The sequence below is a fragment of the Lycium ferocissimum genome, chromosome 3 (genome assembly GCF_029784015.1).
Source record: "Lycium ferocissimum isolate CSIRO_LF1 chromosome 3, AGI_CSIRO_Lferr_CH_V1, whole genome shotgun sequence".
Lineage (NCBI taxonomy): Eukaryota > Viridiplantae > Streptophyta > Magnoliopsida > Solanales > Solanaceae > Lycium > Lycium ferocissimum.
The window spans coordinates 22,690,456-22,709,007 of record NC_081344.1 but is presented as its reverse complement, the minus strand read 5'-3'; the positions used below and the strand labels follow the sequence as shown (position 1 = coordinate 22,709,007).

General features: G+C 38.4%; 2 protein-coding genes, 1 long non-coding RNA gene and 1 pseudogene across 7 annotated transcripts in view; 3 read left to right on the top strand and 1 right to left on the bottom strand.

The window, feature by feature from the left end:
• Positions 1 to 18,552, top strand: part of LOC132050048 (HVA22-like protein a) — a 46,292-nt gene that overhangs the window by 21,238 nt on the left and 6,502 nt on the right. For 2 of the 5 annotated variants that reach the window (XM_059441074.1, XM_059441071.1), the window contains exon 7: positions 13,466 to 13,602. The exons of 1 other annotated variant lie outside the window; for it this stretch is intronic. Coding sequence is in view for 2 of the 4 variants with exons in the window: in XM_059441077.1 (XP_059297060.1) it covers positions 11,245 to 11,346; positions 11,560 to 11,646; positions 13,466 to 13,824; positions 14,639 to 14,702 (612 nt within the window). In the remaining 2 variants the exon portion in view is untranslated. Of the gene's footprint in view, positions 1 to 10,352; positions 10,384 to 11,018; positions 11,347 to 11,559; positions 11,647 to 13,465; positions 13,825 to 14,638; positions 15,358 to 18,552 lie in introns of those variants that run through there. 2 more of the 5 variants (XM_059441078.1, XM_059441077.1) reach the window with 2 other exon arrangements.
• On the top strand, positions 7,041 to 8,746 carry LOC132050703 (L-type lectin-domain containing receptor kinase IX.1-like; annotated as a pseudogene).
• Positions 9,333 to 18,552, top strand: part of LOC132050047 (uncharacterized) — a 28,903-nt gene continuing 19,683 nt past the window's right edge. The window contains exon 1 of the mRNA XM_059441067.1: positions 9,333 to 9,394. Within this exon, the coding sequence (XP_059297050.1) occupies positions 9,348 to 9,394 (47 nt within the window). The 5' untranslated portion in view covers positions 9,333 to 9,347. The remainder of the gene's footprint in view (positions 9,395 to 18,552) is intronic.
• LOC132050049 (uncharacterized) overlaps positions 10,365 to 18,552 on the bottom strand; it is a 22,695-nt gene continuing 14,507 nt past the window's right edge. The window contains exon 3 of the long non-coding RNA XR_009413213.1: positions 10,365 to 10,436. This is a non-coding gene — a long non-coding RNA (uncharacterized LOC132050049). The remainder of the gene's footprint in view (positions 10,437 to 18,552) is intronic.

Here is an 18,552-nt window from a genome sequence, read left to right as displayed (position 1 = left end):
GGCAAACTTCAAGAATCGATTGGTGGAAGGTGGGGTTTGGATGCAACTATGCAGTTTTAGCTGAGTATTTGAAGGTGTTTGGTGTCTTTTAGGGAATGTACTGTTGAAGCAACTTTGTTCTATTATCCATACTGAAATTTAATTGCTTGATCACTGGAAAGGAAAAAGAGGAAAAATCTATGTCAAAAGGTGGAATTTTATTGTGTATAGTCAGTTGGTATGAGCAATCAGAGCCTCTAATTTTAACTTGGCTTTTTGTTTCTTCATGTTTGTTTTATGTAGTTGTCCTTTCTGCTAACTTTACCAGCTATAGAGGTTTTGCCGCAACGCTAAATGGAGTTTATTTATAGTAGTACGAAATGAAGAGCTAAACGTACATAAACATAAAAAGCACAACGTAGGGAGTTCTGGATGAGTCAAAAGGCTTCCACAGTTTTTCTTGTAATGAATCTTTGTAAATGAAGTGGAAACAAGCAAGGAATGTAATTGTACTTCAAAGGCAGACTGGTTGCGAGACTTGAACAATATTTAAAATCCTATAATAATAAGTGTTCTCTTCATTTGTCTCCCCTGAATTTTGCTAAGTTAATCACAATACCCTCCTAGAAACACAAGTAGGTTGCCACTTTAGCAACTCATTATACATAATATCTATGTGCACAACTTTAACAACATAATCCATTTTCGTGGCCCACGCTAAAAAAAAACAGCCATGATGTCCCATATCTACGTGACGCCACTTTAAAAAATAATTTATTTTCTGGCCTATTTTAAAAAAAAAAAACATTATGGGTGAAATATCGAGCATTAGATGTGGTCGAAAAATGGGTTTTAAGTGATATATTATGTTAAGTGAGATACTGACGTGACTAAATTTACAAGTTGACAATGACGTGGCAGCCTACTTGCATTTTTTAGGATCATACAACATTTTCTGGCGTTTATTATTTTCTGTAATATATAGGTATATATACTTGAATTATTTTTCGGTCACAAAAATTAGTTGTTCGACTTTGATTCAGTGAATTGAAGGTTAAATGATCATCCCTGAAATTAACTCTAAAATTTTAATTTAGTACAACCTTGATATTACTGTAGGTAGACAAAGTATAGTTCACATCCATAACCACTTGCTTGCATCTGCCCTGTTAGCTAGGGAAAATGGAGGTGTTTCAACTTGCTGTCTGTGGGCCTCTTGACAGTGAAGGAGGACTTCCAGCCAAGGTAAACTGGTGGAGGAGATGGAATGAGCTAGCATGTGTGGATTGTCACGACCCAATTTAGGATCGCGCGGGCACCTACCTTTCCTCCTCAGTAGGCGAACCCTCAATTAAATAACACATCACTCAATAAGGACAATCTGTTGAATGCATTAGGTATATAAAAATAACAGCGGAAATCAATTTATTTTATTAACCTAAGATTTCACAAATGATTACAATAGTTAAATAATTACAAGACTCATTCCGACTTCCCACGACCTGGTCTAGACTAGTACAAGAGTGACTAAATGATTCAGATTACAACATCACTCTAAGACCCAACCTCCATTCGGAATGAAGTAGGAGGAGGCCTTCAAGATAGGCACTGCGTAATTTCCGAACATGTCACAATCCATCACTTGAAACACTCTACACCCCAAAAGGGTGTAGCAAGAGTAGTATCAGTACAATCAACGCGTACTGAGTAAGCATCATAGACTGACAATGGTTAGAAATACATATCAGTAAAAGAATTCACAAATAAGCAGGATAAGCAACTAGATCAAACCATACATCTATTTAACACTCGTATAGCACCAAGGTTCTAAAAATCATGTAAACTCTCCTCTAATGACCACCATTCAATTTCACGACAGTTTTACCCTAGTCATCTGTTACACCTCGTAGTTCTGGACGGTGAAGTCCGTTAGGTGTTAACTGTTTTAACTGCGGATACTGGGGTTACCCTTTTAGGATATATGAGATTATATGCACCTATCTTATGGTTATGAGGGTTTAAGTTCATATTACAAGCTATGGAAGGATTGGAAGACAAGTGAATTAAGGAATTAAGTTTGTTGGAATTTTGGAAGAAAAGATGGGGGATAATTTTGGTCCAACTTGGGGAAAGAATATCTCTTAGTATATGAGGAGTTTTGAGGTAAAACAAAAAGCCTAAATTAAAGTTCAGGGAGTCTAGTTTCCAACGCAACAAACCGTTCGTCGATACAACGTCGGAGTAGAGAGTTATGGACGTTACAAGTTAGGTGGGCGAAGCATGGAATTGCCCTGCGCGACGCGCTGCTACAGTACGCGAACGCGCTAAGCAAATTTTAAGTCGGTCTAGGCAGACCCTGGAACGTTATATAAAGGGGCTTAACCCTTCATTTTCTGTCCAAGCACCCCCAAACCCTCCCCAAATTTCTGGAAACTTCCCCCAACTTTCAACTATCAAATTTTAGCGCGAATTAAGTGGAATTCCCCGAATTCAGGTCCGGACGGCGTATAGTTGTGATTGTAATATTGTATTGCGAGGGATTTTGGCTTGAATCCAAAGTGGATAGAAAATATATCGCGGATCTAGCGGGAGTAAGGTATGAATTCTACCTTATTGGTATTGATTTAAGTTTAATCACGGAGATAAAACTACTAAATGGTCGTATAATAATTTTGTTGGTGGAAATATTGGATAAACATCGTGTGAGATATTATATGGAATACTTTGGTATTGATGATGATGTTATTGGTGTTAGTATTATCGTGGTTGTGTTGGTTGTTGGTATTGTGATTTCGAGCTAGGGATATAAACAGGGGAGATGCTGCCCGATTTTCGACAGGATATAAAGTAGTTTAATTTGAAAGCTAGCACAAGTATACGACGATGAGTTTAACGATAGTATGAATTCTCTCGAATGTAGATTTATGAGCTCGGAAGGATAAGCGTAGGTAGTAGGAGACCGAACAGGTATGTTAAGGCTAGTCCCTTTCTTTCCAAAGGCATGATTCCTTTCTTGTGAAACCATAAAAGTTTTCTAAATTTTCCTTATTCTCAAAAGCTAGAGATTCATGATTCTGAAAGTTTCTTATGACGCTAAAGATGAGTATGCTTTTATGATGATAATGATGATGTTGATGACCTTATTTCTAAAAATTCCAAAGCTTATGATTGTAATGCTATTATGAGATTATTGAGTTATTTCATGAGTTCCTAGATGTCACTCATTGTTGTTGATATCACCTCATGTTACTTACTCCTTCAAGGTGAGATATAGCGATGGTGATTGTTCCATAATATAAATCGGAGGTTACCGACCTTACGTCACTCCGATGAAGTAGTAACTTTTATTTGGGTTCTCATGCATGCTATGAATATAATATATGTGTATAGCTATTTTGTGATATTACCGAGTCCTATTATTTCATTTTACTTATGCATTGCTCTCACTCTCATTCTTCGTACATATATAAGGCACATTTGACAGGGGGTGACGATATGGCCTTTGCTGTGGTGTTTATATATATATATATATATATATATATATATATATATATATAAGGCACATTTGACAGGGGGTGACGATGTGGCCTATGTTGGACATTTCTATAGATATATGTGTTTCCGGATATACAGTCATACTGATTCATTCAGATTCGCACACTCACTAGCATGTCTCAGATGTTCTTCCATGATTTTATGTACATGTTGATTTTATGCCTTACATACTCAGTACATTATTCATACTGACTCCTCTATTGCTTGGGGGGACTGCGTTCGTGCCCGCAGGTTTAGATAAGCAGAGAGGCGGTCCACTCGGTGCAGACTTCCCCCCGCGCAAAAGAGTCGGTGCGCTCCATTCGGTCCGGGCCGCGTCGCTTTGGGTATGCTATTTTGACTGGTATATATGGGTATGATGGGAGCCCTGTCCCGTCCTTTCTACAGCTTGTACTCCGCTAGAGGTCTGTAGACAGTGGTACATAGTAGGGATGTTATGTAGCCTTGACGGCTCTTATTTTTGTTGTACAACATATATAGCGGCCAAGTCGGCTTGCACTGTTACCTTCAGCTCGTATGTGTATATATGCGTTGGTTGTGAGTCCCTGACATAGAGTTTATTATGTATTTTTCTTTTAGAAGTGTTCAGTTCAATTATAAGTCATATATGGGCCACCATGTTGTCCAGTGAGGTTCAGAGACAAGCGTAGGAGTGCTTGATCAGTAGAGGTCGGGCACTCGTCACGACTCATCGGCTTGGGTTGTGACATCATCTATCATTACGCCATTCGTTCTCCGCATAGGAGTCCACTCATCATTAAAGTATTTCTTTCCTACGAACGATCTAAGAGATAAATTAGCGAGTATAAGGCAACCATAAGCATAGCCAAGTACGCGTCATCGCCTATGTAGTACGTCTAAACCCAAATATGCTAAGTTCCAATGTGTCCAATCCGAAACCAATACCACAAGTAAGCACCAAGTCATCACAAAATAAGCCATAATGCAATGCAATGCAATAATGTATGAATGCAATGCAATGCCATGCAAATGTTGTGTACACATGTACTCCGGACGAAAATATCGGCATCTCGGTAGCACAACACAAGGTGACTCGCGAAGTCTAAGTGCCACTCGTCCCGAATCTTTGTCCAATAGACAGACGAGACCCCGGATCTTTACCCACGGGGGTTCTCACCGGCACCACCCTGGGGGACCCGCGGAGTCCATGCACTCACTCAATCCACAATTTCGGAACTAACATCGAATATCGGACTATCACGTCACTCTCATTTAAAAATCGAGCCCCTCATCACGAAACATCAAGTACCAACAGTGTCTCAACAGTATATCATGAAGAATGAGAGTGCGTGCAATGCATGTATCAACATCAATAATCATGCTCAATATCACAAGTACCAACAATGGGTACGCCAACAATATATCAATGTCACAAGTACCAACATGGGTACGCCAACAATATCATCAACAACTACACAAGTCATACGAAAGTCTATGCTCGTATTAACGTCAAAGTAAAGTACCACCATATCGCAATCAAGGTGTAACAACAGTTCCCAATATCTATTAACAACACGTGGCATCAAGCCAACACAATAGGACAACAAGTCACAACATAATATTACCGCTTTCCCTTTTTTTGCCTATCCATCATTACTATATGATAATTTCACTTTCTACTTACATGACAATACTACTACCAATCTAGAATTAATACACAATCATTGGCACATTTTATCCGCCCAATATCGATTAGGTCCACTATAATAGCATATCACAATCTAGGTACATCTTACAGAAATTCTCACTCAAACCATAGAAAAGTATGAATCAATCACTCCTTCCAAGTCACATAGAAACCACCGATACTCAAGGAAACCAATTCAAACATCCTAAGGAATCTACAGGCCACAAGCCCGAAAACACAAGTCACACAACAATACCATCCAATGGATCCATCCCAAATCTCCAACTCCTACACATGCATTCTCCGTTCCTTCTAATACATGAATATGGGAAACTAACCGGAGTCCACCAAAAAAGAAAGACGTAACCTACCTCAAGGCCGAGCGGGTGCCACGAGCATCCGTTGATTCTTCAATTCGTTCACCACGTCGTAATCCGCATGAAGGAACTCAATACCATCATGAGACCCAAAATAGGAATCACCGTTAGAATTCCTATAAAAGACTTCGAATTGATAAGGTAGATATGGGAATTTAGCCTACCTCTAGATTTCATTTATCCAACACTAGATGATTATCAACCTCCATTCATGACTAATGACACTATTTTAAGCCACTAGCTAGGTCAAATTGCCATTTTTATCTATCCTTTAGAAATCCATTTTTAAGATTCATAGAAGAGACCCATTTATAATCTAGTAGGGAAAAGAGAAAATTAGTAATCATTCTAAGGTGATGAACAAGAGGGAATAACCCAATGAATATATATTAAGAACAACTAACCAATCATCTTTTTAAGTCTTAGGAGATTGTGATACCCATTCTTGTGGCTTTCTAGATGAGGGACTCTTAATAAGAATCATTAATAGGAAGAATGAATGGGAGGAGTTAAAGGGATTACCTTTCCCAACAAAATATAAATTTTGGCTCCATAAGGGCTCCAAGTGCGGCTGGACTCTTTAGGGTTTTGGAAAATGAGGCCAATTCCTGAAATGTCACTTAAACAGGGGAAATCACTGCTCGTAACCGTTGTTGCGATCTGAGACGCCGCTCCAGCGGTACCGCTTCTACGACCGAGGCACCGCTAGGGCTGTCCTTAAAGGGAATCGACTACACCGTTTCTGCGGTACACCAACCGCTGCTCTGCCACCGCTCGGGAGGCATGGAGGACGCTGCAGCAGTACCACTGGGCCCGCGTGGTCCAGATTCGATTTTTTTACACATAACTCGTACGATTTCCCGATCAAGTTAAGGGTTTCCAGAGATGCAAGTAGGACCAAGTATGGTTCGAGGGGTCAAATATCACGAATATTTCATAAATCACGGTAACGACGAAACGGGCCATTACATGGATAAATTGGTAAATTATGCCCATTTCTTGAAGAAGAAAATTCTCAAACATGGTAATATGGTATATTGTCTAAGTCGGGAGAGAGTACCCTTTTTTGGTCATCTTTAGACTATATTCTTAAAAGGGTCATCTAATCAGAATGAGAGATAGATTCCAACTTATAAAATATTAGAAATAACAATAGTTATCAACTAAATGTAGGTGCTGCTTGAACCAAATGTACTACTATATTCCTCCAAAGAATTTCAAAGTCTTTATTTCCCCTTCAACCATACTCTAATTCTTGAATAGTTTGGAATAGACCAGGAGTGGGGGTGCGGAGTTATGTAAATTCAGAGTAGGCTGTTGGGACATGAAACTATCTCTCAATAACTTTATGTACATAAAAGACTAAAAGTTGACTAAGACTTTAGACTGCTCTTTGGAAAAATGATAAATGTATTCCATTGGCATATAGATTATTGTATATATTCAATTGTCTAACTATCTGATTAACATATTGTCCAACTATGGTTCTCTTTGCCTCTTTATTTGCTCTCAACTACCTTGTTTTCCTTCTTATCATAATCCGTTTAGTCACTTCACTGTCCTTCAATTTTGATAGTTTTAGACCCAATACGTATGAGAGAGATGCTTATCCAGCAAATGGTGCGATTGAACTCACCACAAACCAGCTCAATTGTGCTATAAATGTGAGCATAGATCGAGCCACATATTTGAAACCACTGCATTTCTGGGACAAGGCCTCGGGAAATCTCACAGATTTTAGTAAACATTTCTCCTTTAGCATAAATTCACAGGTTAGAACAAGATATGGTGATGGTCTTGCCATCTTCCTCGCGCTTGCAGGTTCAACAATTTCTGATAACACAACCAGAGGTGGAAGTCTTGGCCTTACAAGTAATACTCAGCTATTGAATACATGGGGTAATCATTTTGTTGCTGTGGAGTTTGACACCTATCAGAACATCCAGTATGAGCCAATGGGTGATCATGTAGGTATAGATATCAACTCTATGCAATTTGTTGTTAATGTGACCGGGTATAGTAGCATTCCAGATGGTAGGAGAACTGATGCCTTGATCATCTATAATTCAACCTCAAAAAATCTTAATGTTGTCTTCACCGGTTTCCAACTCGAAGGGAATACCACGATCAACGCGCGCAGCCTATCTTATAATCTTGACTGAAGGAATATTTTCCGAATGGGTCACTTTTGGCTTCACGTGGAGCGGGACTCGTCTTTGCGTTACAAAGCATCTATTCTTGGAATTTTACTTCTTCTTTAGATAATAATAACAACATGACAGATCCAGGGGTAGCCTTACCAAACACCAAGCTAGAGCATGCACCAAGCAAAACTAATTTAGGACTTGTGCTCGGATTGATTTCTGGTGGTTCTGTTTTGGTTGTAGTATGCGTTTTGATGTTGTTTGTCTATTGGAGAAAGAGGAAGGTGAGAGAAGAAGAAGAGGAAGTTATCTTTGATGGTTCCATGACCGATGAATTTGAAATAAGCACAGGATCAAAGAAGTTCTTGTACAGTGAGTTGGCTAGATGTACAAAGAACTTTTAGCAGGAAGAGATGCTTGGGAAAGGGGGGTTCGGGGGTGTTTATAAAGGATATCTCAGATAATCCAATTCCTATATTGCTATAAAGAGGGTTTCAAGGGATTCCAAGCAAGGAGTAAGAGAGTATGCATCAGAAGTGAGGATCATTAGCCTGTTAAGACATAAACACTTAGTGCGGCTCATCGGCGGTGCCATGAGAAAGAAGGCTTCTACTTGTCTATGAGTTTATGCCTAATGGAAGCTCGGATACCCATCTTTCAAGGGAAAAAGCCATTTGACATGGCCAATAAGATTCAAGATTGCTCAAGGCTTAGCCTCGGCGTTGCTATATCTACAGGAAGAATAGGAACAATACGTGGTTCATAGGGACATAAAGTCAAGCAATATTATATTGGATTCCAATTTCAATGCCAAACTTGGGGATTTTGGGTTAGCTAGGCTGGTTGACCATGAAAAAGGATCCTAAACAACAGTTTTGGCAGGTACAAGGGGCTACATGGCCCCTGAATGTTTCATCACTGATAAAGCTAGCAAGGAAACAGATGTGTATAGCTTTGGCATTGTCGCATTAGAAATAGCTTGTGGAAGGAAACAACAGTTATTCGGGACAAGGTCGAAGTGGCCTCCGTGGCGGATAAAATGAAAGAAGCGAGACTGAAATGGTTCGGGCATGTGAAGAGGAGGTGTGAGGATGCGCCAGTTAGGAGCTATGAGAGATTGGCGGTCGCAGGAGTAAGGAGAGGTAGAGGTAGGCTGAAGAAGAATTGAGAAATGTGATTAGACAACACATGAATTTGAGAGGACGAGCATTTCGGAAGTCAATCGTATAGATGTGAAAAGAAGAAGAAATGAATAGCAGTAAGTGAGAAAACGAAAGTTGCAAGGACTATGGTGACTCAACTTTCATTAATTAGGGCGTTAATTACAATGCGCCAGAATCACACATTTAAATTAGAAAATAAAATGAAAACTCAATGCTTTTATTTGATTGGAACATAGAAGACGTGTCAATTTTATTAGTTTTCCAAAATTGGCCTGCCTTTTCCACTTTACAACACACTATTAGTAGGATATTTCTGTTATTAATGGAAAAGAAAGACCTATTTTTGAAAACTGCTTACTTCTTTTCCTCTTCAAAAGGTCTTGTGAAGTAGAGTTTCAGTTCCTTTCCCTCTGGTCATAGAAATTTGTTGCAAGTGGAGGAAATTGCAACAAAGAAAAGCAAAGAAAATTTATTTTTCCAAATGGGCTTTCTCAGATATACGCTTCACTTGATCGATTTCCTCGCTTGGTAAATTTATTTTCTTTCTCCATTATGTGTTATTTGTTAAAAATTGACCAAGTTGTGAAGAAGAAGGCTTAAATAAACAAGACTTTAGCTTTGTCTACCCTTTTTTTAAAAACATTATAAGTATATGCATGAGTCTACAAATTCAAGTACGTATATTGCATGTATTTATACTCTTGTTTTCTTGGTCTACTGTATTTGCAGGCCGGTACTGGCTCTGGGCTATCCTCTGTAAGTGAACTTCCCATTACTCTGTACTCGTTAACTTTAGTTTCCTTTGTCCTTTACAAGTCTATTTTGCACATATTATGTGATCTTACAATTCCATATTTGGATGGAAACCCCTTTTCTTTAATTTACAAATAACCAAACATCTATTTCGTATCACTTGTTTCAACCGATATATATATATATATATATATATATCGACTTTAACAAATATTATATGTCATATCCGACCAAATAAATAATCAAGCAAATGATTTCCCAACGAATTTTCTTTACTGTAAGCGTTTTCCTAAAACAATATTTTGTTCATAGAAAGTATTTATCTCCATGCCAAATGCAGTGGCGAAGCCAAGAATTTGAACAAGGGGATTAAAAAAAGTAAAAGTGTCGCATCTAAGATTTTATCCTATGTCAAGGGGATTCAACAATTTATATATATATATATATATATATATATATATATATATATATATATATATATATATATATATATATATATATATATATATATATATATATATATATATATATATATATATACGGAAAAAGTTGTTTTATCCATTTAGCATCGTTTCAAGTATTGAATGCTTTCATTTCCAGCATTGGCTACTGGTGTAGTATTTTTTCTTGCTTACCAATTCTTTGGTGGAACTGCAGATTTGCATCAATACGAGCGATTGAGGCTGGCTCCAAGTATCACATGAGGAAGCTAGTCACATCTTGGACCATCACATCGAGCACGTGTTTGAGAAGCTTATTGAATGGTAATGTGCTGTCCTCTTAGTTGGCTATATTAAAAGGGCCAAAAATTTGTAACCTTTATTTTACGTGTATTCCTTTCATGATCCTCTTTAAATCATATGGAAATAGGAACTCTTTGAATTATTGACACTTGTTAAGTAGATTACCTTCAGGAAAGATCATTGGGAAAAATTTCTGTCTTGAAGAAAAATAAGGGCAAACTCGAAGACATTAATGGTTAATGAACTTATGATATCCTCTATTGGGTGGCCTTACCTTGTAGGCAGATAACTACTTGATACTAAACCCCAACGGAATGAGCATATGCTTTGTATGCAAATTCTCGTGCTTGCACTCTGCTCAAGTAATTACAATTTGTTTCTGCATCCATACTCTTATATTGACTCATTGAATTGTGACAGATTCTTTTTCAAGTGAACCTCAAAATCTTATAATGCACCTATTTCAGTTACTCGTCTGTATTGGTAGTTATATGTCTGTTCTTGCTTGTGCTCTTAAATTCCCTTGGTGAGAAGTTGAGGATTTCAAGAGCTAGAGAGTTTGCTGAAGCATTTCGAGAAAAATTGTGTAATATACATGTCGGCATGAGAAACTACTCCTGTTGCATATACTAATGTCTTTTCATTTACTTTGGCAGGGTTCCTCTGTGGTCATATATAAAATTAATAACCATCTATTGGTTGGTGATACCGCAGTTTAACGGCGCATGTTATCTTTATTAAAACCTTATTCGTCCATGTTTTCCACCTAAACTGCACGATAGTATCAGGCAGTTTAATGATTCTTGTTATGTCTACCAACGCCTTCTATATTTGTGCTTGTCTGTCAACCTTCAAACTGTTACTGACTGGTTTAACAAACCAATGGAGGATCCATCTCTCAAGAATGAAACATTTCTGGCTGTGGCAGAGAGGTATCTTGAAGAAAATGGTTCTGATGCTCTGGAGAAACTTATTGCAGACAAGGTATGGCAGACGTTACTTTCGCAAGGAGTAGCCAGTTCATTATCGAATTGGACACACTTGGTCTGATGGACATCAGTTACATAAATGTTGAGACTGCTAATCCATATCAGTAGCCAAAAGTTAGATTGACACCGTTACAGAAGCAAATGTATAACTACATATTCCACTGGATTTTATAGCAACGTCATACTTATCATGATGTCCTATTTGCAGTCCAAGGATTATAGTTCGAATCATCATGCAGAAAAGATCAAGCCTACTGATACTAGTGATGAAGCAGGAAAGCTTACCCCCAACCAGGTGCTTCAGCTGTTGTTTCTAGCTCCCTGGACTGTATTAAACAACTTTTAACTTCTTGTGCTGCTGCTTTATTGGCGTTTTCATTCTATAATGATTTGGAAAGTTGCATTAGCAGTTGAATACAAGTTAAATGGTTTGCATATATGTGATATTGTTTTGTAATGCCAACATCCCGCCTATGGCGAGGCCCGGTTGATGGGCCACGGACAGGGGCGAATTTACTATGTAAATTATGGTGCACGTGAACCCATGGTCTCGCCGTAAAACTAGGTATCTTATGTACATATTTTCTAGAATTGATATAATATTAACTGCCGGCACCCATGCTCCAAAAAGGATGAATGCACTTGGTTGAATGTTGAGTTATTTACCTAGAGGATTAGGGATCAATTCCTACTTGCTACTTTTTTTTTGCTACTCGTTTTTCTTCTTTTTTTTTTTTTTTAGTGGTGCGCCCATCTTCTAGAAATCCTAGATCCGCCCATGGCCGGTGATGACGTAAGTCGGCGTCATAGTCTAACACGAGCACACACACTTGCTTGATGGGCTAGGTTAAGAAATAAAGTTGCACCCTTGCTATCAACTATAGCTTTTGGCATGATGGTAAGCGCTTGATCCTAACATGTTGTATCAGAGGCACGATCATGAGTTTGATTCCTACGAACAACATGGTGCGTGTGGCAAGTGTTTTTTTTTTTTGGGTTTTGGGGGGGGGGGGGGGGGGGGGGGGGTGGAGGCGGTGGGTGGGTTGTTGGTTAACACCAACATCTTGCCTATAGCGAGGCCCAAGATGGAGTCATTATCGTACATGTTGCTTGATGGTATGGGTTAAGAAATAAAGTTGTGTTTTTTGGTTCCAGCTATAGGCTTTGTTGTAATGGTATGCGCTTGATCCTAACAATGATATCATCTAATTTTGGAGATTTGCTTATTTCCAGCAAATTCGTGAATGCTTTGTTTGCATAGATGTTGTGTACCTTCCAACCCTTAAACTATTGTATGTACATGAGAAGTAGGTTATTGTAATAAACATTATGCAGTTAGTTTTCTCAAATAAAGCATCAAAAAGTCTGAATTTTCCTTTTGTTAACAACAGAACTAATTACTTGTTCGTTTGTAGTGAATTTATTTTTGTCTCTCCACATGCTTTCATTCCTTAAAATCCCTTAAATAACAAACATATTACCCCTAACCAGAGAAGAATGTGCAGGGAGTGATCCTGTTTGGGAAGATATCAAAGTGATGGAGCATATGGCAAAACATGAAGCTGCTGAGACCAAACAGGTTATATTTTTTAACCCTTGAATTTCCTTACTTCTTTTGGAATATTATGTGTTCACAAGTATAGCTCTAGATGCCTTGATATATGAAACATTAAACAAGTTGCTAATTCATGATTGATGACAAGAGGAGAGCTTGAGGTGAAGCTTACTGTATATGAAAGCAAAAAGTAGGCTCATCCATCAAGCTAAATGCGCAAGATGGCAAATAATAATGCACATTGAATCCAAGTGCATTATCATTTAGGCCAAGAAGAAACCTTGTTTATGTTAAAAATAATCGCCGACCAACCTGAAAGTTAAACTGGTGCATTTTGTAAAATTAATCCTTTTTGAAGTTTGCATTAGTTTCATAGATCTTAGTATGGCCTTGAGCCTCTGTTTCTCCTGTAAACATTTTAAGCCATTAGAAAAGGGAGATAATTAATGCTCTTATTTTAAACATCAGTACCACCTTTATTCTATCCTAGTTTTTGTGTTTCTGTATTCAAGCAAATGTAATCTGTTCACCAGCGATTAAGATGTCTGCGCAACTGCAGGAATATCCGATTCAGATTGAGAAGAAAACGACAGGAGTGCAGGTCAAGGAAATGACAGTTCCAGCAGAGGCTGAAGAGATTAAACTTCCAGGGATTATATTTTCAAAGCAAGTTCCAACAGAGTGGACTTGTGCAGTATGCCAAGTGACGACCACCTCAGAGCAAAACTTGAAGTCCCATCTTAATGGAAGGAAACATAAAGCAAAGTGTGAAGGGGTGAAAACTTGCAAGCAAACGGCCAAAGTGAAGGAAGCTCACCTGTTACAACAAATTCTAATCTGCTTAATCATGAGAAAGTCAAACACGAAGCTGCAGCACGATCAGAGCACATTGCTAATGAAGCAGCTGAGCCCAAACAGGTTACTCCATCCGTTTCAATTTGTTTGTCTTAGTTTGTGACTCGGCACAAAGTTTGAAAAAATAAAGAAGACTTTTGAATCTCGTAGTCTTAAACAAAAGATGTGTAATGTCCCAAAATGCCCTTTGAATCTTGCGTGCTTAAATATGCCATGTTGGATATTTGAGGTTAAGATTTACTAAATATAGAAAGTGACATTCTTTTTTAAACAGACCAAAAAGGAAAGTAAGATAAACAAATTTAAACGGAGGGAGTGTTATTCTTGAGCCTAAAATTTCCTTGGTCCTTTTTTGGGATATATTATGCCTTAACATTGCTCGGGATGCAATTGTTGAGCAAACAATAAAGGTAGATCTTAAGCAAGCGATTGATCAAAAGAGGAGAGCTTGATGTTTCCATGAGAATAGCTAATTATCTGCTAGTGATACTCTTGGTGGTCAAGTTAGGAAAAGTGCAGGTGAGGCTTAGCTGTATATGAAGACAACGATTTAGGCTGATCAATCAAGCTAAATGTGGAAGATGGCAATTGATAATGCACACCGAGATCAAGAAACATTATCGTTTAAACTTAAGAAGAAGCTCCATATATGCTAAAACAATTTGAAACTCAGTTTCTGCTGTCAACATTTGAAGCCACTTAAAGAGGGAGAGAATTGAAGCTCTTAATTCTTTTAAACATTAATACTGCCTCTGTTCCAGCCTAGTATTTATTTTTTTATAGTATGCCAGTGATTAAATTGTACCCTGTGGAACTGCAGGTTAAAAGTGTGAAGGAAACTCCAATTCAGATTGAAAAGAAAACAACTGCTGTGCAGATCAAGGAAACAGCGCTTCCAGCAGATGCCGAGGAGATTAAACTCCCAGAAACTAATTCCGTAAAGAAAGTTCAGACAGAGTGGACTTTGCGGTATGTCAAGTGACAACTAAGGCAGAGCTTTACTTGAAGTGCCATCTTCTAGGGAGGAGACATAAGGAAAAGTGTGAAGAGCTGAAAACTTGCAAGAAAACGGCCAAAACTGAAAGGAAACCACCTATTACTTCAAATATGCCAGACAAGCTTAAGAAGGAGCAAGTAAAACATGCAATTTCAACACAAAGAAAGCACAGTACTAATGAAAAACCTAAAGAAAAGGTCCAACGAGGAGCTACTGGACAACATCAAAAGAAGAAGCAAGTGAAGAATGCTGGTGGTGCTACTCATTATTCTAAGCTGTGGTGTAGTTTTTGTAAAGTTAGGTGCGCTGGTGAGATTGATATGGCTTCACATCTTAATGGTAGGAAGCACTTGGCAAAACTTCAAGAAATGATAGAGTTTTACTGGTGGAACATGCACTTTGGATTATGCAAATATGCAATTTTATCAGGGTATTTGAAGGTGTTTGGTGTCATTTAGGGGATTTACTGTTGAAGCAACTTTGTTTTATTATCGATACTGAAATTCAGTTGCTTAATCACTGGGAAGGAAAAAAGAGGGGTAAGTTTATGTTGAAAGGTGAGATATCATCGTGTACAATCATTTGGTATGAGCAATCAGAGCTTCTAATTTTAACTTGGCCTTTTGTTTCTTCATGTCTGTTTGATATAGTTGTCTGTTTGATATAGTTGTCCTTTCTGCTAACTTTACCAGCTATAGAGGTTTTGCCGCAGCGCTAAATGGAGTTTATTTATAGTACGAAATGAAGAACTAAACGTACTTAAACATAAAAAGCACAAAGAAGGAAGTTCTGGATGAATCAAAAGGCTTCCAAGTTTTTTTGTAATGAATCTTTGTAACTAAAGTGGAAACAAGCAAGAAATGTAATTTCAAATGCGGTCTGGTTGCAAGACTTGAACAATATTTAAAATCCTACAATAGGAAGTGCTCTTTTCATTTGTCTCCCCTCAATTTTGCTAAGTTAACCACAATACCCTCCTTGAAACACAAGTAGGTTGCCCCTTCAACAACTCATCATACATAATATTTATGTGCACAACTTTGACAGCATAATATATTTTCGTGGCCCACGCTTTAAAAATAAATAAATTCACACTTACAAAATATTAGAAGAATGAGAGAGTGAGAGATTCCAACTTACAAAATATTAGAAGTTCAAATTACACACTATAGCAACAATTATCAACTAAATGTAGGTGTTGCTTAAACAAAATATACCAAAGATATTCGTCAGAATTTCAAAGTTTTGATTTTCCCATCAAGAGTACTCTAATTCTTGAATAGTTGAGAATAGACCAAGGGGAGGGAGAGTTATGTCAATTCAAAGAGTTTTGTGTATATACAGATGATGGGTAGGTCGGGGCCCTATCCCGATCATAGTACAATTGTCAGTCTTTAGAGGTTTGTAGACGTATCCTGTATGTCCAGTAGTGTTAGTATGGCGGCCTTGTCGGACCGCATAGCGATACTTATGTTATATATGACAGGATGATCCCTCTTTGGTTAAGTTGATTATTATTCACAGACATTTTAGTGTATGGCCTTGTCGGCCTAAATTACAATACCACGCTTAGAGATCAGCTTCATTGGCCTAAGCTATTCATTGAAACACAGGTTGTACGAGCTAAAAATTGGTACGCTCAGGCCTAGTGAGGCACCGGGTGCCGGCCACGCCTCCCCAGGTTTGGGGCGTGACAAAAGGTTTGAAAATAGAAAGTGAAAGAGATGAAGAAGATGAAGGGTATATATTGGTTTCAGAAAGTAAAAACCAATGATCACCTCGATAACTGGCGGAATTTTTTTATTCAATCACTGTTTGACAACTGTCCCAGGAATTTAATGTAAGGAGGCGCATGTCACTTCACATATGTCAGACATCTTTTCATCTCCTTTCTTGACAAACGGTAGACTTTTCCACTTCCCCAGCAGATCTCAGCGACTAATCGACAAGTGGGGGGACTATCTGTATTGGTCAAAAACAAATTCATAGATGAGCATATTAGAAGATGACATGTGGCAGTCAAAGTCTAGTCAGATTCAACTCAGCAGAGACGACTCCTGATAAGATACAAGGTCGTCACACCCGGGTTAAGATTCTAGTTATCCCAGACCCGATGCAATAGTGATAGCTTGCCTCACTCTGGAATAGTACGACTAGTAAGTCATATGCGACTGACCAAGATAAGATTTACCCAACAATCGATTTCAGAAAATCCGAAATTCACTCTAGCATATACATCCACGTACTTAACAACCTCAACATACAGACAATGATCATTATGAGGGCTGAATACACGCAAAACGTTACTTAGTATTTAGACTATAAGTATGTCCCTTCCATTCACTTGTAACCCATCCGTTTTCATCATCACTACTGATAAGCTCATACTTTGTAACAAAGATAGCAAGCACTTACTTTTCCAGCTAGACTACTAGACACGTGGGGCTCTACTGAACAGGAATTCCTTTACTTTCTTGTTCTATTGCTTTACAATTTATTTTTTCTTATTGCCTTAGTTATTGTTATAAGCAAGTCGCAAAACATCAAGAAATTAATATTTGATGATCACTATAATCCGCGTGCCCTTGACCTTTAAATATAAATGGGTCATGGGCACTTTTACCCTTACTTTGTGCTGGTCTTTATGATCCGGGTTAGAACAGTGAGAGGTGATTCAGAACACTTGTCGGTCGTGATGGGGTTGCATCAGGGATCAACCCTTAGCCTGTTTCTATTTGTCTTATTGATGGACGAATTAACACGGCATATTCAAGAGGAGGTGCCGTGGTGTATGTTATTTGCAGACGACATAGTTTTGATTGACGAGACGCGCAGTGGAGTTAATGATAAGCTGAAAGTTTGGAGAACGACCTTAGAATCTAAAGGTTTCAGGTTAAGCAGGATTAAGACCGAGTACATGGAGTGCAAATTCAGTGACGTGACGCAAGAGACAGATGTGGACGTGAAGATCGAGGCACAAGCTATACCCAAAAGAGGAAACTTCAAGTATTTTGGGTCCTTAATACAAGGGGACAGGGAGATTAACGATGATGTCACACATCGTATTGGAACAGGGTGATTGAAATGGAGGCTCTCCTCCGGGGTGCTTTGTGATAAAAAGGTGCCGCCTAGGCCAAAAGGTAAATTCTATAGAGTGGTGGTTAGACCAACATTGTTGTATGGGGTAGAATGCTGACCAATCAAGAACGCTCACGTTCAGAAGATGAAGGTAGTAGAGATGAGGATGCTCAGATGAATGTGTGGTCATATTAGGAGAGATATGATTAGAAACAAAGTTATTCGGGACAAGGTCGGAGTGGCCTCCGTAGCGGATAAGATGAAGGAAGCGAGACTGAGATGGTTGGGGCATGTGAAAAGGAGGTGTGAGAGGATGCGCCAGTTAGGAGGTGTGAGAGATTGACGGTCGCAGGAGTTACGACAGGTAGAGGTAGGCCAAAGAAGAACTGGGGGATGTGATTAGACAGCACATGATACAACTTTAGCTGACTGAGGACATGACCTTAGATATGGAGATTTGGAGATCGAGGATTAGGATAGAAGGTTAGTAGGTAGTTTATTTTTGTCGCGTTTGTGTGAGAGAGGTGTGGGGCTAGTCTTTCCATCTCCTCTTCTCCTTTTCTTAGTAGTATTATTTAGGTACCGCGTAGATTATTACTCATATGTGTGTACTACCTTGTGTAGATCCATTTATTTTGTATCTTGATATTTTGCTTTCTTATTTTTAACATGATTACGTTAAAAAAGATTTAAAAAATAAATGGGGAAAATAAATT